Here is a 25,388-nt window from a genome sequence, read left to right as displayed (position 1 = left end):
AATATGGTTTTTAAAAACTATATTTTTTAAATAAACAATATCCAGGAAATTCTAATAAATGAAAATTTCAAAATGAATCCAAATACTCAAGAAGAAACACAAGATGTATGTTTTTTTTGAAAAAAATTAGATATAATAATGAAAGAATAGTTGATAAATATAAATGTTCATTTTAATGAAGAAAAACAGAAAAAAAAAATGGAGCTCCGCCTCAAAAACCTAGAAACATGGAATGGCACTCAAGGTTTTAACTAGTATAAAGAGAATTTGTCTGATTTTATACTAGGAATATTTAAAACAGCATCTAATCTTGATGCCAGTTTGAAAAAAAATACTGCTTTTATTAAACGCTTGCGTGCAGGAATCACAGGGGATGTTCATGATCAATTGATGCGAGACTTAAAGACCCTATCACTCGAAAAATATATCTCAGAGATTGTAGGGGCGGTTATAGAAGGCTTGCAAAAATCTAAAACATCAACGGATATTTTTGCAGCCATTGAGGTATTTTGATTACTTCTATTTCTATTATGCTTTATGCATGTAGGTTGTTTCTGCACTTCATCAAAGATTTTCAACTTTATTCACTCCTTTTTTAACTTTTCAGATAGCACGTGGTCTTACTCAACCATTAAAAAGCTATATGGCATCATTAACTCCAGAACAACGCGAAAAAGAAGACTCTCAACGTTTATTGAAACAACGTATTCTTCTTCGTGTTTCTGTTGAGCTTTGGCTTGTTGGAGTTTTACGAACTTTGAATGATGCAATCCCATTAGGTGTCGTTACAAATACTAATTCTCAACTAAAGTCTTCAAAATACCAGAAACGTTCTGAAAATCACACAAATGAACCTTTTGTATATTCTATTATTAAAGATATTATTCAACAAGATCGAGATTATGTTAATTTACCTCTTATTGTAACTTTTGTGAGAAATTTTGCAACTGATATTTTTTGTATCAGCCAGAAGCGTTTGCGGAAAATTTTTGATGGAAATACTTCTGAAAATTCAGTAGAGTTTTCACAACAGTATACTATTGATGAAAACATATCTATTTGTCCTTTCGATATTAGGGAAAATATTAAGCTTTTATTGCAAAAATATTTTGATAATTTAAAAGAATATATAGTAAAAGAGCACAGGGTTTGTACTTTTTATTGTAATATTTTATTTAATATCTATATAGAATCTCAAAATTCAAGAAAAAAGCGTATCTGATGCATCTGTTAGCCGAGGAGAAATTAACGAAGATCGTCAAAATAATCTTGACCGCCTGGAAAAGCATTTAGAAAAACTAATCAATAATGCAAAAATGTACTAGTTATTTTTTAGGAATTATTCTAAATATTATAGATTAGCAGATATTTTAGGTTTATTAATGCCAGATTTAAAAGATCAAGACGAAGATACACTCAATAATATGGATTCTTGTATACGTATTAGTAATTCCTTTTTACAAGAGAGAGAAGAAATTACTATTAACAGTTTATGGGAAGATGATGATCAAAAAAAGTTTTATGAAGATATCATTGACTTAAAGGATACAGTTCCTTCTAGTTTTTTAACTAATGATAAAAAGCAGAATAAAGAAAGTGAAATGTCTAATGAAAATAAACCACCTCCTATTGATAAACTTGATGAAATGGATTTAGATATTACAGATGATAATATTGAAGCAATTGAAAATGAAATAAATGAAAAGTATTGATTTCATTAATATAACTTCAATTAAAATAATTCTTAGTGATTTTTCTCAAGAAGATTTAAATATGTCTAAAGGAGTCGGTATACAAATCGATGCTTACATTACACGTTTACCTGAACTTAATAATCGAGATATGATTGATCAAGCAGCAATAGATTTTTGTTTTTTGAATTCTAAGGCTTCTAGGAATAGGTTAATAAAGGTTTTAAAATAAAATTTATGAAAAAACATCTAATTTTAAAGGTTTTATGCGAGCCCCCTCGAAATCGTCAAGACATATTTCCTTATTATTCACGTTTAATTGTAACACTAAGCAAATATATGCCTACTATTAGAGATTCTGTTGTTGAATATGTTAGTTATTATTTATTGTTTATAATAAAAATAATCATATTTTAGCTTATTAAACAGTTTAAAAAAATAATTGCTTTAGGAACTAAGGATTTAGAATTACGTACAAGGGTAAAAATTATTAAGTTTGTAAAACTTTCTCATTATTCAAGAATTCTCGATATTTGTCGGAACTTATAAAATTTAATGCAGTTCCACATCATTTAGTATTTCATTGTTTTAAATTAACAATTGATAAATTTTCCAAACAAACTATAGAAACTTTATGTATTTTATTAGAAGAATGTGGCAGATTTTTGTTTCGACATCCTGAAACAAATCCAAGAATGGTTGCTTTGGTATGATATTTATTTTATTATGAATATAATTAAAGTTTTTATAGTTAGAGACAATTATGAGGAAAAAGAATGCGCAAAATTTAGGGCAACAGGAACGTCTTATGATTGAAAATGCTTTTTATTATGTAAAGTTTTTTATTTTAAATTTTTTTCTTAAAAATACAGGTTAATCCACCCGAACAACCAGTAATTCATCATAAAATTCAATCAGTTGAAGAACTTTATATTAGAAAGTTAATATATTACGATTTAAACAAAAAAAATTACCCGCGAATACTTAAACAATTAAGAAAACTACATTGGGAAAATCCAGAAGTAATTTAATTAAACTAATTTTTCTTGAATAACATATCAAGATGGAAAATTTGCTTTTTAAACTTTTTTTAAAAGTATGGGATGTCCGTTTTAACAATATACATTTATTAGCAATTTTGATTAAAGGGTTATCTTTTTATCATCATGAATTCACTATAAAATTGGTCGATAGCATTCTCGAATTAATTCGAGTTGGTTTAGAAGAAAATAATTATAAATACAATCAAAGACAAATTGCATTAATTAGATATTTAGGTGAGCTATATAATTATAAAATTATAGATACTCCAGTTATATTTGATACTTTATATACATTAGTTATATTTGGACATGGTAAAAATATAAATATTTATTCTTTTATATTTACTAATCTTAAATAGCTGAAGGAAGACCTCATCCTGATAAATATACACCAATTGATCCTCCAGATGATTTTTTTCGTATTCATTTAGTTTGCACATTATTAGATACATGTGGATTATGTTTTGATAGAGGTTCATCAAGAAAAAAATTAGACATTTTTTTAGCATTTTTTCAGGTTATAAGAATTATTTATAGTAATGTTTCTTTTTACAAAAATTAGTATTATATATATACTAAACATCCTCTTACTATGGATGTAGAATTTGTTTTACAAGATACTATGCATTTGATTCGCTCAAATTTAAAGCTAGCATCGTCTCTTGAGGAAGCTGCAAAAGGAATGGACGAAATAATTACTAAATATATTAAGCCTTATGGTGCAATTTAAATATTTTTTATTTTCTATTAATTTTCATAGATATTCAAACAAATTCTCATAATATAGAGGATAGTACTGATACAGAGTCTTTCAATGATGATGATGTGCTTATAATTGATGAACATGAGACGGAAATTCAAGAAAAAGATGATATGGGGGTAATTTATATTTTATTAAAATTAAAAACTTATAAAAAAAGGATAATGTTAAAAATGACTCTATACATATTAATGAAGATGATGAAATAATTGTTTTTAGGAGAGAACAGCGAAATAAAAAAGAAGAGGAAGAATTTGACCATGAATTTTCGAAAATAATTGCTGAAAGTCTTGAAACTCGTAAATTTGATCGTAAAGGAATATTTGATCCCCCATTACCAATTAAACGGCAAAGTATTCAATTGAATTGCAATAAAATAGAATCATCTGATGTTTTAAATAACAATATTTCTTTTACGTTACTTGTTAAGCGAGGAAATCGTCCAATGGTATACTTTCTACGTTTTTTAATGTCAATTTTATATTTTTAGACTTATATGGTTGATATACCATCAGATTCAGCATTAGCTATATCAACAAGAACAAAGAAAGAGGCAGAAAAACAAGAACAACAGCATATCAAATCTCTTGTTCTTAAGTATGAACAGATGGATGATGATGAAAAAAGAAGTGTATAATATTATAAATTAATTTTATATAATTTAATTTTCTTGAAACAATTTATAGATATTGAAATTAAAAAATAATTTATTAATTATTAAATAAAATTGTGTAATGGATAAGCACTAAACAAAATATAACTTTTAAATCTTTTGATTTTTAAAACAAAAATATATATTATTTGCTAATATAATACAATTAAAACGCGCATTTATTTTTATTATAATTATTAAAGTTTTGCCATTATATATCATTCTAAAAATCTTAAATATATTATAACGAATATATTTTTTATTTAATAATATTTTTAAAACGCAGATTCTATATCAATTTTTCGTATATCAAGTATTCATATTTGAATATTTTATAAATTTAAAATAAATCTCCATAAATAAAAATGAAGACTATTATTTTCATATTTAAAATAATATTTACAAATTTCACTTCATATTTATGGTAAGATTAACAAAAAATATTTACACAGAAATTATAGGAATTTATATATATTGAAAGGTTTCACTTTTTAGAATTAAAAATTCTGAAAATATCAATATAATAATTTTAATCAAAATATATATTTCTTTCAATATATTTTATTTTATTTTTTTAAATTATTTAACTGATTTTCATAATGCGTATATTTATAATTTACGTGTTTCGCGCAAGTTTCTGCGTGTTACAGCTCGTTCTTATTTTTAAGATTTATTTCATTGTGTTTAAGATAAAATTAAATTGTGTTTTAGATTATGAGTCAAGACTTTTTTAGTGAATCATTATATGAAGAATTTTCAAAAAAGAATCATCCATTAGATTCATTATCTTCACCTTTGTATTACATTCACCAAAATTCAAATGAAAGTAAGTGTTATTATGAAAATATTTAAATTACAGAAAATATTAATAACATAAGAAAATGCATATTTTACTCCGGATCTATCATCATCTACTACTTTTTGTTGCGCATCGTCTCCACAATATAAATATGATTCTTTTGATGATTTACCTACTTTGCGTTTAAACGAATTAAAGGCTGTTTATATTGGACGTTCTAGCCAATCATGTACTCTTTCAATATCAAGGAACAATAAATTTATTAGTCGTATTCATGCTAGAATTGAATATCATTTGGAAAATAAAGCAATTTATATTACGTGTTTAGGGTGGAATGGCATGTTACTTCATATCCATAAGGAACATGAACCAAGAAAAATAAAAAAAAATCAAACTAGTGTTGTTGAATGGACACCTGGCATTGGTCCTATTATTATTGAAATTGCAGGGTCATTTTCTCAAATTTTATGGCCTATCTTTTTAGAGACATCAGTTAATAATGAAAAGTATACTAATAAGATTTATTCGTCTTGTACTAATAATGAAAATATTCCTCCATTTCCTCAAGAAGTACACCATCATTTAGAATTTGACAATAAATTAGAAAGAATTCCTTTAAAAGAGTTAGCTCAAGATGATCTTAAAAATATTCAAATCTATAATTCACCAAGATTTACGGATTCTGATTCTTTACAACTAATTTCCTTAAATAACAGTAATACTCCTATTGATCTTATTTTTGATAATTATTTTTAGATAAAATTAAAATATTTCCAAATGATACACAGTCTCTTTCTTTGACTTTAAATAATTTTGATTCTAAGAAAAGTTTTATTGATTCTGATTTACTTGATTGTGTTTTAGCGATTCTTGCATTTTCACCATTAAGTGCTATACCTTCGTCTACATTTACACATTTATTTCCTAGTGCTTTTTCAAAAGAAGATATTGAGAAATGGTTAAGAAGTGTAGGGCAGTTTGTTGCAGAAATAAAACGAGAAGGGAAAGACGCTGCTGGAAAACCACTTGAAAGTGAATGGTACTATATTCCTGAAAGTATAATATATAATTTTAGTTATACTTTTATCTTATTTAATTTAGAAGATGATAATGAAGGAAGAAGAGCAAGACTGCAACCATTTATCAAACCAATTAGGCAATCAAGAAAAATACATAAACAGGTAGTCTGTAAAACTTTTTTAAATTAAAATTAACAAAATAGTATTATTGGAAAAAACCCAAATTATTAACCTCAAATAATTTAACAACATTTGCATCTCTAAAAAAAAAGAATAAAAAAAGAAAAAAAATTCATTAAGATTAAAATTTTATAATAATTGTTGAATGTTATATATGTTTTTATAAAATATCTTTTTTCTAGTTTAATATAGTTGATTCTTTAAAATTAATTCTTAAAACAACTGAATATATATTATTTTAAAAAAGTATTTAAAAATTTTTATAATTTTAATAAAAAATATTTTGATTAATTTACTACATAGTTTTAATTTTGAAATTTTTAATCATAATTATAATTAAAGTTATTTAAATTTAAAAATTAATTTAAGGTTATTTTGATTTAACAAAATTAATAAAAATGTTAGATTGGAATTCAAAAAAAATAATTTAAAAGTAATACTTTTGAAACAATATATTAGTTTAATAGTAATTTACAAACTATTAATTTTTTAGAGGAAAGTACATTTTAGAAAATCGCTCTAAATATAAAAAAATCTATCAATAAATAGTATATTTAAGATTAAAATTAAAGTTATAAATTAATAATAACAATAATCAACTTATGCATTTATAAAAATCATTAAAAAACTTCCAGTTTTAAAATAGAGTGATATTTTTGAAAACATTTTTAGATCGATTGAAAATCAAAAAAAGTTTATTTTTCATTAATAAACTAATTAAAAAAATAAAATATAATATTAGATCTTTTCTTAGGGTACTTTTTAGAACTCAGTCAATAGATATCATTATATTCTTTATAATACATTAATCATTTATCTTTTTTAAACAACTCATCAAACTAGACATTTTACAAATTTTGCAATTTTGTTATGCATATCCACTGTAGCATACTCAATGGCTTCTTTTATTAAAACGGATACAAATAACATATTGGTTATTTCTTTTATATTGTTATGATATATAATCATTAATATAAATCTAGTCAGAAAATACAAATAATGATAATAATGAAGAAATTTTAACGTCATCTGATTTGGAAGATAATGAAGACTCAGCCTTTAATCCTAAAACAGGAGAAATAAATTGGTAAATCATATTTATTGTCGATTTATAGATATTAATAGAATTAGGGATTGTCCATGTCTTGGAGGAAGTAAGGAACTTTTAAATTATAGAAGTAAACTAAACACATAGTGGCTCATGGGCCATGTGGAGAAGAATTTAAATCTGCGTTCTCATGTTTTGTTTATTCAAAAGAAGAACCTAAAGGCATAGAATGTATAGAAAAATTTCAAGTAATGCAAAATTGTTTTAAAAAATATCCAGAAATTTATAATAATGGTAATTTGTTCATATATTAACTTTTTTCTTATTGTATAGAAGAAATTGATGATAGTGATAATATAAAAATCAGTAATCAAAATAACAAAGATAACGAAGATAATGAAGTTAATAATAATCACGACAATATAAAAAATGATACTCAAAATAACACAAATACTAACAACAATACACATAATAATTTAGAATAAAAACTAATAATCGGAATAATACAAGAAATAACAAAGGCATTATAAAAATAATGAAAATGTTACAGGAATTGGTAATTAGAATAATATAAAAAATAATATGGGGTAGGAAGTAATAATTAAAATAATATTGAGACTATAAAATTTAGTAATTTACAAAACTCGGTTAAATCTTAAAATATTTATTTTTTAATTTAACATTTATTTTTCTATATCAAAACATGTTTTGAATTATCTACTTATAAGAACATTAATAGATTTAAAAAAATTCTATTTTTAAATTTTAGTTATTTTTATTATATAATAGTTTAAAGAAAAAATGATAATGCACTTAAAATATCTCAAGCTTTTAAACATATTTCTATTTTTGTACTTTAGATTATTTTTGAGTTTTAGAATTAAAAAATTAATTTTTTTATATAACGAAAATATAAAGAAATGATTGGAAGTAATTTATCATAATTTAAAGAGTTTTACTAATATTTTCAAATTGTATTCAATTAAATATAGATACATAATAAATGTCTGAAATCAACAAGATAATTTAAAGATAACTATTTAAAACATTACAGAAATTAAATTTAAAAATGAAAACACTTAGATTTTAAAAATAGATCTCGATAAAATTTAAAATTTAATAAAAAAATTAAAATTATTTAATAATTTCAAGATATATGTATAAAATTTCTAATTAAATAAATAATTACAAAATAATTAAAATAAAATGTTAATTATATTTACAATAAAATAAAACTATTTAAAATAAATATACTTTAGATTCTCAATAAAAATACATATATTAATAATTTATATATCTAATTAAAAATATTTAATTAGATGAACGTATTTCTACTGTAAACAAAATCTTTTCATTTGTTTCTACCATAATTATATCTTTCAAAACCATGTTACTTGTACTTATAGTTCCACCATATTCCATAACGTTATCTTTTAAATCCCACTTCATTCCTTCTGTTGTCACAGTACATCTCCTTCCAATTGGAATAAGTCCACAATGAGGTCCTAAAATTAATTGGTTTAAATATACTTTATTTAACCCTTTAAAGAGAAGAAATGTAATATTACACACAGAAAGTAAATAAAGGTTAATTGGAGGACTTAAAGATGATGCTAAATATATTTGATTTATTGATTCTAAAGTTTGGTCCACTCTACCAGAAAATGTATTAAGAGCAATTACATCTGTAACCTTAAACTATTTAGAAATTATATATATATATGTATATATTAATTACTAATATGTCAATTGATCTAATAAAATCCATAGATTTTCCGAAATCAGTAGAACTTTGATCATTTATTTTTATAATTTTTACACCCTTTAATATCAATAATTGAATTATATGAACCATTTATATACTCTTGAATTATATGCTTCTAAAGTAGATTCAGCTAAAGAGTCCATATCTCCAATGATATAGTCAGGAAGCTAAAAAATTAATTTCTTAGCATAAAAAAAATAAACTTGAAATTACAATATCAGGATTGTCCTTATATAACATATAAAGCTGATTTGCGCCGCCATCTGCACATATTCTTATAGCAGCTGTTTTAATTATACATATTTTTGAAAACAATATTAATAAATAGACCTTTTTTCCACAATGGTAAAAATTTGTTATATTCCAAAGACAATGGTTGATTCAAAATAATAATAGCATACTTCTTAGAAACTAATGATAGATCTTTTGAAAAAAATTCTGAAGGATACCAATAATATTCTTTCATTACTTTTGAGAATAATATTTTTTCAAAATGCTCATTTTTACGCAAATATTTAAATATTAAAACATTTATATTTTCATTTTAAAATTTATATTTCAACGTTCATTATAATCCATATAATAAACTTCCAATACATTTTAAATATATATTAATTAGAAATATGGAAAAGATCATACAATTCATCCCCTTCTTCTGGACCTACAATCATTTCAAGAAGATCTCTTGCTAACTCTACAGTTTTATCATTAAATACATCTTTTCCATGACAATCTTCATCTTCAACAAAACTTAAACGCGCCATTGAAACAATATAAGCATAATGAGTCCATGGTTGTGCAAAATGTATAGACAAATTAACAGGTGAGATAATTTCATGCAAAATTAATACAATAGACTGAATAATGTTTATCCTTATGTCATAAATAACTGAAATTATAAATTATATACGGACCTTTGGGTAGAAATTTCTGATATACCATGTAGACTTACTAATTCTGATAAACAACGACATAGGCGTGATACAACAAGAACGTTAGAACCAAGAAGATTTTTTCCATTTACATGACCTTTCATAACAGCATTCAAGAATATAACAGCTTCTAATTTTAAATCCACAATCTATTTATAATTTAATTTATTTCTTTTAATAAGATAGCAAACCTCATATATTTCATAATTTTCATATTTTTCAGTTAAATATTTACTTACTATGTCTAAAATTCCAGAAAAACTATCTGAATCATATGATAAATTATCTTTTTTAGTATCATATTTAATACATTTGAAAAAAATACATTTACTCACAAAACTTAATGTTTTTTTAATAAATAATAAATCATGCCGAGGATTTAACATGATCAGAATAAAATCAATTTCTAAAATAGAAGATATTCTAATTTATTAAAATGTACCTTGAATATAAAAAAATGTACCTGTACATAATTTGTTCATTTTTTTCAAATAAACTTATAATTATATTCAATATTTCCAAACATTTTTGAATAACATATTTATCCATACATCCAAAAATAGACCTTTTTTTTATTATCTTAGTTGTATGTAGAGATATTGTATTTTGTACTAGTATTAACAAAAACTCATTTTTGTCAATATCAAGTAGTTCATTGAGAATATTTGGATGAAAAACAATCATAAAATGTACAAGTGATATTATATATATGATGGGTTCATTCTAAAAATATCAATAATTATTACATAATAAGAATATAGTAAACAAACATAATTTTGTTCTAAACAGCTTTTCCAAATAGTCATTATACAATCCATTAAGTAAAGTAAAAATTTTAGAATAGAATCTAAAATAGAAAGAGAATCAGAGATGGATTTTATAATCATCGATGAAATTGACATTGAAAATCCATCCAATTTATAAGAAGTTAGGATATCAAGAATTGTACTATTATTATGGTCAAAAATATAATTCACACGATAATCGAATAATTCTTCAATAAACTATGCTTTAATAAGTAATATTCTTTCTACTCGCTTAATCTTTACTTGAAGTTTTTTATCACTGTCCATTTGTTGGAACAGTATTCGTTTTAATGTGCTTTGTATCACCGAATCTTTGTTGTTTTTTAAACAAGAATTTTCTATATTATGCTGATACATATGAACCATACTATTTGATGAAGTGTATTCTTTTGATTCTCGTTTTCGCTTTATTGGGGGATCTATAACTTTTTCTTCAGATTCAAATTCTTTTCTTGTTGGGAACTCAGAAGATGTATTAAACAAAATACATGTATGTTTCTTTGAATGCTCAAATTGCTTAATTAATTCAGATACATTTTCAAGTTCCTTTTTCTGGAATTGATTTTCAGTTAAGACACGGTTTAAATGAGCTTCTGTTTTCTTTTGAAGAAAAGTAAGTTTTTCCAGTGAAAAGTCGTATTGTTTTTTAAGTTTTTCAATAGAAGTTATATAGAATTGTTGCTTCTACCAACTAATTAAATATTTAAGAACATAAAAATAAATAAATACTTTATCAAGTAAAGTTTGAGTCATTGCTAATTCTCTAGACTTAGATTCTGCTATTTCTTTAAACTTATCTCGTTCTAACTGAAGACACTTGAAATGTGATTGCAGCTACATATTTCAGAACTATTTAATATTTTATGTTAAAAACCTCTATTATCATCTCATGCGGAAGATCTACTTTTGTTTCTATCATTTTTGAACAATCAGCTTTAATTATTTGTTTATTATGATATTCTGTTTTTGCTAATAAAACATAAATCCTAAATATCAATTAATTAGGTAATAATACCATGTTCACTAGATAAGTTTAAGTCAGAAGATAAATTTGTGTTATTCCATTGAAGAATAGTATTCCGTTGGTTTGAAATATTTTGTTGATTAATTTTGTTAGAATCAATGCAAAAATTACTATAAATATCATTTTCTGTATTTGAAAACGAGATGTTTTTCTTTACAATCTCCATATGAAATGGATTTTGTAAACATACATCTTGATGTTCATGGAGCTTATGTTTTGCACAAGTATTTTCCCGAGTATTAACCTAATGTAGTACATAAGTCCAAAATTTTATAGAAAAATATCTCTTTATATAATATGGACATTGCATATATACCTGATGCTCTATATGAAATTGACCCTGATTCTCAATTTGATATTGTGAATATGAATTGATCGCTTCACTTTCGAGCTGTTCAAGTTCAACAGAATCTAAATTTTCAAGAAAAGATGGTTCAACATCTTCTAAAGAAGATTCTGACCCATTAAAAGAATTCATATTATTGTATACGGAAATTTCTAGATTATTTAAATAACAAGTTTGTTATATTTAAAAATAAAAAATTCTAAAATCTTAAAAATTGAAATCCTAGATTTTCCAAAATAATAACTATTTTTTTCAAAATAATAAACCATGAAAGTAAATTTAGTTGTTAAATCCAAACTAAAATAATATATTAAAATTTTAAGAACAAATTAAAATTATTAAAAGAAAAATAATTAATTGATTCATATCGAATAATTAAATTAAAAAATTTCAATAATTATTTTCAAGATTTAAATAAACAATTATACATTGATTATAAATATCTTTATGATTTAATTACTTCTAAGAATAATAACTTAAAATAATTAATTCTGTAGCATCAAAATAAGACTAAAAAATTTATAAATATTATGAATATACTTTTTTTTAAGAATTCCAAAAAAATTTATGGATTTTATTCTTTATAAATAAATTAAAAAATGTTTTTAAACTTAAAATACAAAAAATTAATAAAAAAATAAATATAAAAAATATGAAAAGATGAAAAAAATTTAATGTTTAGAAAAAACTTTAAAAGTTAAGATTTAGGAAATATAAAATTTACATATTAATAAAAAATAATCTAAAAAATCAAAAAACAATAATCTTCATAAAAAATTTAAAAAAACGTGTAAGAAGATTAAAGAAACAAGCCGATAAAATTTAAAAAAGGAGAAAAATAAATATAACAAAAAAAATATGCAAATACAAGAATGGATTTCTATATATATTTTAGATAAACTGCATGCAAGATAATATTAAATAAAGTTGTAATATTAAAGTTTTCCATCATATTATTATATTTATAAATATATAGACAAATAAACATATAAAAAAAATTATGTTTGTTAAAGAAGGAATAAAAGGTAGTAATATAAAAGTCAAAACAATGTATTTATTTTTGATTTCATGTTTTATACTGAATATTTATTTGCAAATGATTTCTTATTTTATTTTAAATTACAAGGATACAGGGATAAAATCCTTACAGTAACGTTTAATAATATTTAAAAAAGACACTATAAAAATGTACACGTTAATTACTTATTGTTGGAGCAATGAGAGTCTTTATATATGGGATTTTTATTGCATTTACAAATGCTTTGTCAGAAAATAGTAGAATTTCAGGTTATTTTATTTTTTCTTTTATGAATTTTTAACTCTTTAAGATTCTGCAAGTCAAAATTTAAATATTTTAGATAATGAAGAAAAATTAATATTTAACCATGTATATCCATATAAGTCATTTGAGAAACGGAGTAATTTTATGAGTTTTGATGAGTATATTAATAAACAATTAAATGAAATTCAAAATTTCTTACATAAAATTAATCTCGAAAATCATGATTTATCTCAAGGAAATTATCTTACTTCAGAAGATTACGGATTGCTGGCAGTAATAATTGCAACATATTTTAATCGTAAATATACTGTAATTGAATGTGTAAATATTTTGACTCAATTTTGTCAACATATAAATTCTATACCAAAAAATGATAATCGCTTAACGAGTTTATCTTTTGCATGTAATAATCCAACAGAAACATGTAAAAAAACGATACATTTTTTTGATGAAATGTGTAGAGAACTTGAAGAATTCTTAGAAAAAACAAGCGAATTTACAAATTATGTATGTCAAAAAGAAAATCTGGTATGTAAATACTTAGGGAAAACATGCGGAAATAAGCTTACAACTATTTGTGAAAGACTGGGAACTCATTGTGAAAAACCAAATGAAACAGGACATAAGACAATTTCTACAACACAGAGTGAATATATTAGTTTTGAAAATACTCATACTATAATTCTTGATGAAACAATTTACATAACAGAAACAGTTTATTCTACTCACACAAACGTAGTATTAAAAACAGTTGATTGCAATTCAAAAGATACTGAAGATTGTACTTGTACACTGAATATGGCTATTTGTCCAATACCGACATTTACTTTAGAACCAACAAAATCCAGGAGCAAATCAAAGCCGACTTCAACAACTAGCTTAAAACCAACTGAATCCAAAAACAACCCAAAACCAAGTCCAACGTCTAGCTTAGAAACAACAGAATCTAAAGACAAATTAAAACCAAGTCTTACAAAAACACCTGATAAAAATATATCAGTTACAAATGATAAAGAATGTGAAATAACAACTACAATGATAATAAAAAATAAATTTAGTGAAACTATTACAATGACTGTAACAGTATCAAAAATACCAAAAACCACAGATAACGCTCAAATAGAAAAGAGTCGTGGGGTTCGAATAGAATTTCAAAAAGTATTGGTATTTCTTTTAATTATAAGAGTGATTGCAACAATGTAAATACTCCTTTAAAATATGAAGAATATTTGTTTTTTCGTATTTTGCTATAATATATTTTAATATAGATACTTGTAAAAATAATAAACTCTAAAGATTTTCGAAGACATTCAAATTTATATCTTATAGAAACTAATATGCCCAATAAATTTCTGTTTTTAAAATGTTGTTTAATAGTTAATTACAATTTAAAAATGAATTTATTATTTTGGTCTTTAAAATTTACAAAAAAAAATACGCTTGATATACTTATAAATACAATGAAAGTTATACCTTAAAAAATATAATTATTTTAATATAATATCTTATTTCTCTATATTATGCTCAGTTGAAAGAAGAATTAGTTGAAATTTGAAATAATCAGTTATATAAACAATTAAAAGAAAAATGATAAAAATATAAAAAATCTAAAAACATATTTTGATTTTGAAGAATTGTTCAGAAAATAAAAAGATAATATAAAAATATATTAAAGACTTAGAAAATATCTTTTCAAACCCAAATAAATTCAATAAAAAATTTAATATGTAAAATAATGTAATGTAAAAAAAATAACAAATATAAAAAATAGATTTTTGTCTATAAAAAGTATTAAAAAGGATACCAATTAACATAAACTATATGTGTTGAGAGAACTATTTTTAATTAAATAAAGTACCTTCCTGAAATTGCAAAAAGAATAAATTTAAATGAGCTTTTTTAAAAAAAAAATAGATAAATAATTTTCTTGTTAAGATATATTTAAAATATAATTGAAATATTAGCATTAAAGATTTAAAGAATTTTTAACACCAAGATTAAGAGTACTCAGTACATGTAAATATTCTAAAAATTGAAGAATTTTGAGAATATATGGGATTCTAATGTATTAAATAATAAAAAAAAAACCTAACAACTTGAAAATTCAAATATTAAAAATTACAATTTTTAAGAAAATATTTCATTAAAAATGGCATTTTGATTAAAAAAAAGTATAACAAAAAACACTATTCATTTTGATTACTAAAAAAATAAATGATAAACAATTTATTTAAAATAAAATTAATTTTATTTTAGAAAAAAACTTCACGAAGATTCTTAAAGTGTTAAAAAATCTGACATATTGCTGTGTTAATAAATTTTAATATATTAAATAATTAAGTAAATTGTAGTTATTTTAGAACCTAATTCTATTAAATATTCTGAAAATTCTGAAAATTCTGAAAATTAATAAAAAATCCTAAAAATTAAAAAATGAATACAATCAATTATTCTCTACGTTTATCGAAAGAAAATATATAATATAATTTATTCAGAAATAATATTCAAATAGATAACTTGGATAACTTTTACAGCATATCTTGGGAAATATATATAATTTTTTAAAAAATTCTTAAAAGCAAAATATAAAAAATTTAAAAAAATAAATTTTTAAAATTACCTAACATGTCGAAAAATGAATTATCTTGTAAATAAATTAATGCATTTTATTCAAGCCATAAAAATAATTTAATCTTTATGAAAATTATACTATACATTTAAATAAAAAAACGTTTTTAATGATCTAAAAACAATAACGCTTTTTTTTTATATTACATACAATACCATTTACAAAATAACTATAAATATAGAAAACCGGTACAAAATATTTATAAAATAAAAATTTTACGAATGATCGGCCTTTTTAAAATTTTTTTACTAAAAAGGTGAAATTAAGAATATTATATTTTCTTTCTAGATTTATATTATTATAAATTTCTGGTGAATTGTATAAAATTTATAGAAAACGACGATCAAAATGAATTCTTCAAAACTAAAAAGAAATACATTTATTTTCTAAAATAATAATTCTAAATAATAAATTAACTTATATATTAAAAGACTTAGATATTCAAATTAAGCATATATAAATTTTAGATCACAACTATATGAATTTCAACAATATATACTTACTATACAAAAAAAATGTTCTAGGAATATTATTTAAATTTTTTTTAATTTCTAAACTAATATACCATAGAAATATTATAACTAATACTAGACTAAAAAATAGAACATTATTCCAAAATGTTACAATTCATCTCTACTAAAAAACTAATAAAAAGATATAGATGATATTGTAAAACTAGAAATAGATATCTCATTTTGAAAAGTTGAAAAAGATTCAAAGTTTTAAGAAAATAAAAATTTAAAAAATTCATAATATACCTAATATATGCTTTGTGAAATAAAAAGGGCTTAGGGAACAAATATCTGGTGATATATAATAAAATAATTACTGTTTTATAAAAAACATTTGATTTTTAAATATTTGAAAAATTATAATTTTATAAAAAACTGAGATTTGATAACGTTAGAGATATTTAAAATTAAAATTAAAACTCAAAAAATAAATAAATACAATTAAAAGAAATCGAACATAGGAAGAGATTATAAAAATGAGAAATTGCTAAAAGATCATTAAAGAGCATATAAGGTATTAAAAAGCAATATAAAGATGTTCTTTAAATTCCTAAACATTATTAAAAGACTAAAAAAGAAAAAAGAATGTAGCTAAATATCAAGAGCGATAACGTAATCAATCACGTGTTACTAGAGGTAACATTTACCTATTTCAAATGCGTAATAAGATAATGCAAGAATGTATATAAAGTAGCAATAAAAGTTAAACATTTATTATATTTACGCGCTTTTATAAAGATAAAATACAGTAAATATAATATATACTAATATATTAATATTATATTATAGTATACACTAAAATGTAAATTACGTAAGTAAAATACATAATATATTTCTCAATTAAGAAACATAGTTATAAATTTAATATTGACTAAAAATTGGGTTTTAAAATTAACCTTTATTATATATAGGCCTAATTTTGATCCTAACAATTTCTTCTGATATAATATTTAAATATATAAAAAAATAAAATTACCAATACATCAATTAATATAATTCTATACTAAGGTATATGGATTATAAAATACCATTAAGATTAGACAATTTAGAATTAAGTAAACTTTTAAAAGGTCCATTTTATAAAAATTTAGATTAATGTACCAAGAAAAGGTAATAGATATATCAACAATCTTAAAATAGCTAACAGTGTTAAAGTGCAAACATTATTTACTTATTTACTTATTATCAATTGTTAATCTTTTTTTTAGAGAACGTTACCCACGTATTTTTCATGTCAAAAAATTCATTTTATTTGCCAATAATAAAAGTTTTTTTGTTTTCATTTGATCCATGAAAACCTTTGCATTTCGCGTCTTTGGTTTAATGCATATCCTTTCAAGACATATTAATGCTCAAGGTATTTCTTTTCTTATTTAACATAGTTTAATTCTTATTTTTTAGACTTTGTTAATGAGAAAAGGGAAGGTTCATTAGAAAAAGTAAGGTATAAAGATTCTCAATTGTCCTTAAAAACGCAGAATTGATAAAGTTTTTATTATAGTGAGGTTGATTTTTATTCTTTATTCACAAAAGGTAAAATTTATAATGGATACCAATTATTGTTCGTGACATTGCGTTAAGAATTGAATGATATATGCGATAATTCGAATAATTTAGATACAAAAATGGCTAGTATGTGTAATAAAAAGAGTAAAACCGTTGATTACCAAAACATTTTACAAAAGATACCAAATGATACCCAGAATTTAATACTCAAAATAACGCGAGTTAAGAGACAGGCATTAATAACAGGAAAGCAGGAAAACAATTTTGATGAAGACCATCTTTTAGCTTTTATTTTAAGAATGGATTATAAAAATGAATCAAAATGCAAAGAAAATATACGAAAATATTGCAAATATTTACAAGATGCATATTTAAATTTAAATGATCTGGATTCAAAGTTAAATGAAATATGTCGTGATACAGAAGGTACAAAGTGCAAAGGCTTGGAAAGTAAAATTAAAGAAAAATGTCAAACACTTAAATTAGCGCTTAAAAATCTATTAAATAACTCAATGCCATATGATAGATGTGAAATGTATCAGCCACAATGTCTATTTTTAGAAACGGTATGTTCAAATGAAATTACTATCCCATGCAATACTCTAAGAAACAAATGCTATCAAAATAGACGGGATGATTTAGCAAAAGAAGTTCTTTTAAGAGCGCTTAAGGAAAACCTCCAAAATATTGACGAATCTCGAAAAATGCTTATGGAATATTGTCCATTCCTAAGCAAAGAAAATGACGAACTGATGAAATTATGTCTTAATCAAAAGGAAACCACAGAGGAACTTAGGAAAGCAGCTGAAAATAATTGCAAAACTCTTGAAAGTATAAATGGATTAGTATTAAAAAACATTGATAGTACAACATGTTATTCGCTACTTGAGAAATGTTATTTTTATCAACCAAACTGTAACGGACAAGTAAAGGTAAAATGTAATGAAATTACAAAGAAATGCAGAGATCAAAAGGTTGCATACACACCTCCTGATTATCCTTTTGATCCTGTAACACAAGATATTACAATACAGAAAAAGACAGGTTTAAAAGAGCTTTATAAAAGAGCTAAGTTTTATGGAGTTTATATTACAAAACCTGGGAAAAAAGATATCGTTGATTTTTTATTGTTGTTAATTCAAAATTCGAATATATCCGATATAGATGAAAATAAATGCATAAGTGAGCTAAAGACGAAATGTGATTTTCTAAAAAATTTAAGAAATGATTTAAAAAGCCTTTGTGATAATAACGGTGATAGGGAAAATGTATGTAAAACGTTAGTAATTTCACAAGAAAAATGTTCAAACCTAAAAAAAGAACTCTATAAAAAGGGTCTTTCTAGTAATAATAACAAAAGTCCATCAAATCTTTATACATGGAGATATTTAACAGTGTCACTTACGGAAGAAGATTGCGCAGAATTGTTGTCAAAATGTTTTTACTTAAAATTACACTGCCCAAGAAATCTTAATGTGGCATGTAGAAATCTCAAAGCAGCATGTTATAAAAAAGGACTCAGTGCTGAAGCAAGTGAAATATTAGAGAAAGAAATGCATAACGTTTTCGATGGATTAAAGAAAGACAATAATAACCTTAAAAAATGCCAAGAAATATTAGTAAAAAAGTGCAAAGCTCTTGTAGATAAAACTCAAGAACTTTTTATTTTATGTATTGATCCAAGAAATGCATGTATAATGCTTTTGAATGATATAAAATTAAGGCATGAATATCTGTTTCAGGTTTTAAATAAGATAAGAGATATGCCTGAGGAACACGAATGTTTTAAATTTCAAAAATTATGCGAACAACACAAAAATTATTCAGATTTAATACATAAACCGTGTACTACATTAAGAAGACGCTGCAGTTATTTAAGTAGTGTAAAACAACTAAAAGATTATTTATTAAAAAAAAATGAAAGTTTTTTTTCAAATAAGAGTCATTGCATAGAAGATTTAGGAAATGAATGCCGTAGATTATTTAAAAGGAGAGAGAATCCATTTAATTATTCATGTGTTTGGCAAGAAGAGACATGCGATTTAATCTATTTAGAACTTATAAGCCATTGTAATACACTGGTAAAAAATATGAAGAACCTAAAAGTAATTCAAGAAGTAAAAGATGATGTTAGAAAAGAAGAAATTTGTACTATTTGGGTACCTTATTGTGAACAGCTTTCACCACTTTGTAATAAGCTTACAGAAAAAACTGATTGGGAAAATGGTGAACTTTGTAAAAAATTAATAGATGAATGCAAAATTTTCCTTCAGAAAAAAAATTTAGAAGATGAAATAGCTTATGAGTTGAAAGGTAATTTGTCTACAAAAGAGGATTGCATGTTGGTGCTTAAAAAATATTGTACACACTGGGAAAATACAAACAATCTTAGATTTGTCAATATGTGTAAAAGTATTACTAATAATGATCATGAAAAAGTCAAGGAAGAGCTTTGTGAAAGACTCGTTAGCCGAATAGCTAAACAATGTTCTAAGTTATTAAAAGAAATCATAAAAGTGCTACCTGAATTGCAAAAAAAGCAAGAAGAATATGAGGCTGTTAAAAAAGAAGTAAATGATGAGATGAAAAAACTTAAAGTTGTTTTGTCAGAGGCAGAAACAAGAATTAATAACTTAACAGAAAAAGATGTATCCGGAGTATCGAATAAAATGATAAACATTGTTTCAGGATTTCGATTGATGAAAAGAGAAAATCTAAAAGCTGAAATTACAGAAAAAGAATTACTGGTATTTGAAAAGGCATCACGAGTTTATGGGTTATATTTAGTTTTAAAAAAAAAATGCCATCTTTTATTGAAAGATTGCAGGTTCAAAAAAGAATGTAATTATGAAGATGAGTGTGAAAAGATAGAAGACATATGTAAAAAGTTGGAACCATTCCAAGTAATACCATATCTAACAAAGACAATGACCGAGGAAGTAACAACAATGGAAACAGAGACAATTATAGAGAAAACTACAACTACAAAAAAGATTGAAGAGACTGAAAACAGGGAAAAGACAATTACGGAAGATGAAATTTGTACAACAATTAACACGATAGATATATGGGTTACGCATATTTCGACATATATAAGCACATCTATAAAAACGTCAATACATACAACAACAAAAACGTCAACAATAACATCAACAGTTACATTAATGTCTACAAAAAAATTTAAGCTTACAAAATCTACAGCAGAGAAAGATGATATAAGAGTCGTAGAGCCAAATAAAGCGGCAAAAATAACTGGATTAAGTTTTATGAAAAGATCTTTAATAGTGATAATTATTTCATTTGTAATTTAAAAAGCAAATAAATAGGATATAGGGTATAGCATGTATATTTAATACGTAAACAAACCGAATGAAATAAGAAAGAGTAAAAAGTAGAGACTAAGAACAATGGTTTCTTTTGTATTAATTTATCATATATTTTAACTAAAAGAATATATATTTTTACATAATTAATCTATATTTTTTACCCAGATTTTTTTTCTTATTACTTAAACTTTTTTATAATTCATTTATCATTAATTCACTTTTACATTTGCCCCTCATTTGCCCCAGAAAATAGTCAGGCACGGAAAAATTAGAGAAAATACAGGAAACTTAAAACTAATCTGAAACAATTATTATTATATATTTTATTACTAATTTATATCAATATATATAAATTCTTGGAAAAAAATTGAATTATATTAAGATTAACTATAGTGATAATCATTCAAAATGTCTAATAAAAATATTTAAAATAATGATTTATAAAATAAAATATTATTTTATAGAAGTATTTTAAATTTTGATTTTATAAAAAATTAAAAATAAGTAATATAAAATAATTTATAAGAACTGTAAAAAAATTTAATTTAAAAATTTAATGATTAAAATATTTAAATTTCCAAAACAAAATAGATCAAAAATATACTAATTTTAGAAATAAAGCAATAAAGAATATTAAACTTTTAACTAAAAATTATAGAAATAAAAGAAAATTAATTTTTAAAAAAGTGTATTTAATATATTATAAAAAATTAAAAAAAAGCTAAAAAATTTAAGTAAAAATTTTAAAATTAAAAATTAACACTTCAAAATATTAAATTTCAAAAGAAATAATTATCATTGTTTAAAAAATATGTTTATTATTTAAATTATACTAGAATGAAAAAAGTAAAAATTTAAAAAGAAATATAAAATATATCATTTATATAATTCTAAAATTATATATTAATCCAATAAAACTAAATGCAAAAGTTAGATAAAAATTGAATAAATGCATAAAATAAATTTAAATAAAACATAATTTGTTAAAATTTTTAAATCATACTTATGAAAAAAACTGTCTAAAAAGAGAAATTAAATGAAAATAGATTTAAAAAATGAAATCAAAACAGAAAATCAGAATAATCCTATTTTTATCTATAAAAATATAATAAAAAATAAGAGGATACAGCAAAAAAGTATTATTAATAAAATTAGAATATCTAACTATAATAGAAAACAAAACTTATTTGTCTATTTGTTATATATGCATTAACTATCATTATTTTGATATTTTATCATTTTAGAATAATCTCGTATTTTTCATTTAAAAATAGAATATTTTTTATAGTTCTTTATTTATTGTTGTTATAATATATATAAATATAAATGAATAAATGAAAGCATTTATATTAGCTTGTTTTCTTGGTATAAAATACAGTTTTTCAAAAAACATTACTATTTTATGTTTTTTTTTTTTTTTACTTAATTTTTTTAAAGTATATTTATAAAAGATTTACTTTATCAAATTTATTATTAAATTCATCAGATTTAATAAGGTATAAAATCGTTGAATAGTACAAAAACTTTCAAAATTAATATATTTTTTGTATACTAAAGAAAATATTTTAGCTATAATTCTAAAAGAAAATATAAAAATAAAAACAGAAAATGTAAAACGAGACTGAAAATATTGCGAAAATTTATAAGAGATTGAACCAGATCTTAATAAAATACATTCAAAGATAAAAGAAATATTCAAGAATAACACAAATAGAAGAAAAATGTAAAGATCTGAAAAAAAATTAAACGAAACCATACTAGTTTTAAATCAAAGCTAGAAGTGTTATACAACCCATCAGATGAAGATTGCAAAAAAAAAAGACCAACAATATCTATTTCTGGAAGGAACATATTCTATTCTTTTAATAGAACGCAGTATACTAAAAAACGAATGTTATCAAAAAAAGCGTGATAAAACAACAAAGAAATTCTTTTGAGAGCACTTGAAGGTGCTCTTGAAAATACATGTATAGAAAACTTCAAAAAATATGTATAAAGTCAAATCAAGAAAGTAACGAACTAATGTATAAATGTTTTTATCCAATCTATACATGCACAATATTGGAAAAAAGAACAAAGAAGATATGCAACTCCCTGAAAACTGGAATAAAAATTGCATTCTAAAAAATACTACTGAAACAAGCGCTTCATTACTTAAGCGATACCATTTTTACTGGAAGAACTGTGAAACTCAAGAAAAACTTAATTACAATGAATTAAAAACTAAATGTGAAAAAAAGGAATCATTTATAGACCTCCGGTTTCGAATTTTAACCCTATGAACTTGGAAATTACATTGATGGAGAAAATAGATTTGAAAAGCTTTATAAAAAACTAATAACAAATGGTATTTATATTAAGAAGCCTTCCATAAGAGATATAATTATTCTTTTAATATCATTTATTTATAAATTACTCTAATAGCAATATCAAAGACAGATACGATTATGTTCTAAAATAGAAATATAAGGATTTTAATAACCATCTAAATTTAAAGGACCAGTGTAATGGAAATAATGCAAATAATAAAAGAAATGAAATTTGTAAAAAATTAGAAGATAAATTAGTTGATAAACTAAAGGAAATTTTATTAAACAATAATAATTGTATAATGATGCTTAATAAACATTGTGTACAATTAATTCATGAAATCAATGAATTTGGGAATCTATACATCAATATTATTAATGGTAAGAATAATATTAAAATCAAAAAAGAATTTTTCAGAAAACTATTTAACCGAGCCCAAGAAAAATGCTTAGAATTGAAAAACGAACTCACAAAAACCATCAAGGAACTAAAGAAAAAAGAAAGAGTATGAGATATTAAAAAAAAAGCGATGAAAGCAATAAATGAAATATATCTTATTCTATTAAGAACAAAAATATCAAGAAATAAATCACTAAATGAAATCGCACCTGGTACACTTAACAAAGCAAAAAAAGTATTACAATTTAAACTTATAAAAAAAACTCTAGAAATAAATATGATAGAAAAAGAACTAGCAATATTTAAATTAATAGCAAAAACATTTAATCTTTAGAGTTAAAGAAAATATGCTAACATCTAATAAAAGAATGTGAGTTTGAAAAAGAATGTAAATTTAAGGATCTATACAGAAAGATAAAAAGAGTATGCTCAAAACTGGTGTCACTAAAACCAGAAAAAGTAATAACAATAATTCAGAACATAACGATTATAACGACAAAAACAGAAAAAGTAGAAAAAATAGAAAAATAGTAATAAAGAAAGAAGAATATGCATTAATTTGCACAATGAATACATGGATTACGCATACATTAACAAATATAACTATATCCATACAAACATCTATAATCACATCAACAGTAATATTTACATCAACATGACAATGCAATCTTGTAAAATGCACAATGAGAGATGAAGATGCAGGATAGATATGGCCAAGCGAAGAATTGAAAAAAAATAGATGGACTATGATCAAAAGAATATTGATAATCATCATTATTTCAACTATAGTTTAAAATAAGCAAAGCTTAATAAATGCTATATATATGAAATAACTAGTTTCTAAAAAAGGTCGTACATATTTAAAATAAATAAATAGAATTATAAAAGCTAAACAGAGTAATGACATTATTTATATTAATATACAGTGCACTTTTACACAATAAATATATATTTTTTATTTAATTAACTCATATTCGTCGTCTGGGATATCTTTTATATCTTTTTATTGATCAATTTATTATCAACTCACTTTTATGTTTACTTCATATTAACTCAAAGAAAAAAAATAATAATACATTTTTAATAAAAATCGGAATAATGAGGTATCCTAAAACTTGAATGTTAAATAATTATTATTACAAATTTTACTTCTAATTTTGCTTATACTAAAACTTATTTTAATTTTAAAAAACATTAAAAAATATTTATCAAGATCTACAATTATAGTTACTTTTAAAAAAATGATTAAGAAGTATATTTAAAAACTTGTAAAGTAAAATAATCCATATTATAACAATATTCTGAATTTTGGTTTGTAAAAAACAAAAATATAAAATAATTTATAAAAAAATACAAAAA

At 22.8% G+C, this 25,388-nt stretch overlaps 8 protein-coding genes across 8 annotated transcripts; 6 read left to right on the top strand and 2 right to left on the bottom strand.

The window, feature by feature from the left end:
* Window positions 1-72: 72 nt before the first annotated feature.
* On the top strand, window positions 73-4,131 carry T551_02783 (uncharacterized protein; the record flags this gene model as incomplete). The annotated part of the gene is made up of 18 exons (XM_018375046.1): window positions 73-105; window positions 151-244; window positions 287-504; window positions 548-1,147; window positions 1,191-1,318; window positions 1,358-1,705; window positions 1,749-1,911; window positions 1,953-2,063; window positions 2,109-2,171; window positions 2,213-2,398; window positions 2,443-2,523; window positions 2,564-2,713; window positions 2,755-3,046; window positions 3,094-3,251; window positions 3,297-3,453; window positions 3,495-3,613; window positions 3,655-3,942; window positions 3,985-4,131. The coding sequence occupies 18 exons, from the start codon at window positions 73-75 to the stop codon at window positions 4,129-4,131; spliced, it is 3,336 nt and encodes a 1,111-aa protein (XP_018228587.1).
* A 729-nt stretch (window positions 4,132-4,860) lies between these two features.
* T551_02782 (uncharacterized protein) lies at window positions 4,861-6,263 on the top strand (the record flags this gene model as incomplete). Its single annotated transcript, XM_018375045.1, has 4 exons — window positions 4,861-4,972; window positions 5,025-5,660; window positions 5,702-6,126; window positions 6,168-6,263. 4 exons carry the CDS (start codon window positions 4,861-4,863, stop codon window positions 6,261-6,263), a joined length of 1,269 nt encoding a protein of 422 aa, XP_018228586.1.
* A 776-nt stretch (window positions 6,264-7,039) lies between these two features.
* Window positions 7,040-7,677, top strand: T551_02781 (uncharacterized protein; the record flags this gene model as incomplete). The annotated part of the gene is made up of 5 exons (XM_018375044.1): window positions 7,040-7,078; window positions 7,128-7,231; window positions 7,276-7,298; window positions 7,340-7,486; window positions 7,526-7,677. 5 exons carry the CDS (start codon window positions 7,040-7,042, stop codon window positions 7,675-7,677), a joined length of 465 nt encoding a protein of 154 aa, XP_018228585.1.
* An 826-nt stretch (window positions 7,678-8,503) lies between these two features.
* T551_02780 (thiamine pyrophosphokinase) lies at window positions 8,504-9,423 on the bottom strand (the record flags this gene model as incomplete). The annotated part of the gene is made up of 5 exons (XM_018375043.1): window positions 8,504-8,884; window positions 8,931-9,014; window positions 9,056-9,124; window positions 9,171-9,241; window positions 9,288-9,423. 5 exons carry the CDS (start codon window positions 9,421-9,423, stop codon window positions 8,504-8,506), a joined length of 741 nt encoding a protein of 246 aa, XP_018228584.1.
* Window positions 9,424-9,568: 145 nt separating this feature from the next.
* T551_02779 (uncharacterized protein) lies at window positions 9,569-12,197 on the bottom strand (the record flags this gene model as incomplete). Its single annotated transcript, XM_018375042.1, has 10 exons — window positions 9,569-9,846; window positions 9,897-10,038; window positions 10,081-10,312; window positions 10,359-10,612; window positions 10,660-10,893; window positions 10,939-11,379; window positions 11,425-11,529; window positions 11,570-11,664; window positions 11,711-11,963; window positions 12,036-12,197. 10 exons carry the CDS (start codon window positions 12,195-12,197, stop codon window positions 9,569-9,571), a joined length of 2,196 nt encoding a protein of 731 aa, XP_018228583.1.
* A 1,085-nt stretch (window positions 12,198-13,282) lies between these two features.
* T551_02778 (uncharacterized protein) lies at window positions 13,283-14,550 on the top strand (the record flags this gene model as incomplete). Its single annotated transcript, XM_018375041.1, has 2 exons — window positions 13,283-13,352; window positions 13,394-14,550. 2 exons carry the CDS (start codon window positions 13,283-13,285, stop codon window positions 14,548-14,550), a joined length of 1,227 nt encoding a protein of 408 aa, XP_018228582.1.
* A 3,563-nt stretch (window positions 14,551-18,113) lies between these two features.
* Window positions 18,114-21,305, top strand: T551_02777 (uncharacterized protein; the record flags this gene model as incomplete). Its single annotated transcript, XM_018375040.1, has 1 exon — window positions 18,114-21,305. The coding sequence occupies one exon, from the start codon at window positions 18,114-18,116 to the stop codon at window positions 21,303-21,305; it is 3,192 nt and encodes a 1,063-aa protein (XP_018228581.1).
* Window positions 21,306-23,371: 2,066 nt separating this feature from the next.
* Window positions 23,372-23,741, top strand: T551_02776 (uncharacterized protein; the record flags this gene model as incomplete). The annotated part of the gene is made up of 2 exons (XM_018375039.1): window positions 23,372-23,580; window positions 23,633-23,741. The coding sequence occupies 2 exons, from the start codon at window positions 23,372-23,374 to the stop codon at window positions 23,739-23,741; spliced, it is 318 nt and encodes a 105-aa protein (XP_018228580.1).
* Between the last annotated feature and the right edge of the window lie 1,647 nt (window positions 23,742-25,388).

This window comes from Pneumocystis jirovecii (assembly GCF_001477535.1).
Source record: "Pneumocystis jirovecii RU7 chromosome Unknown supercont1.13, whole genome shotgun sequence".
Taxonomy (NCBI): Eukaryota; Fungi; Ascomycota; class Pneumocystomycetes; order Pneumocystales; family Pneumocystaceae; genus Pneumocystis; species Pneumocystis jirovecii.
This window is presented reverse-complemented; position numbering and strand designations above follow the sequence as displayed.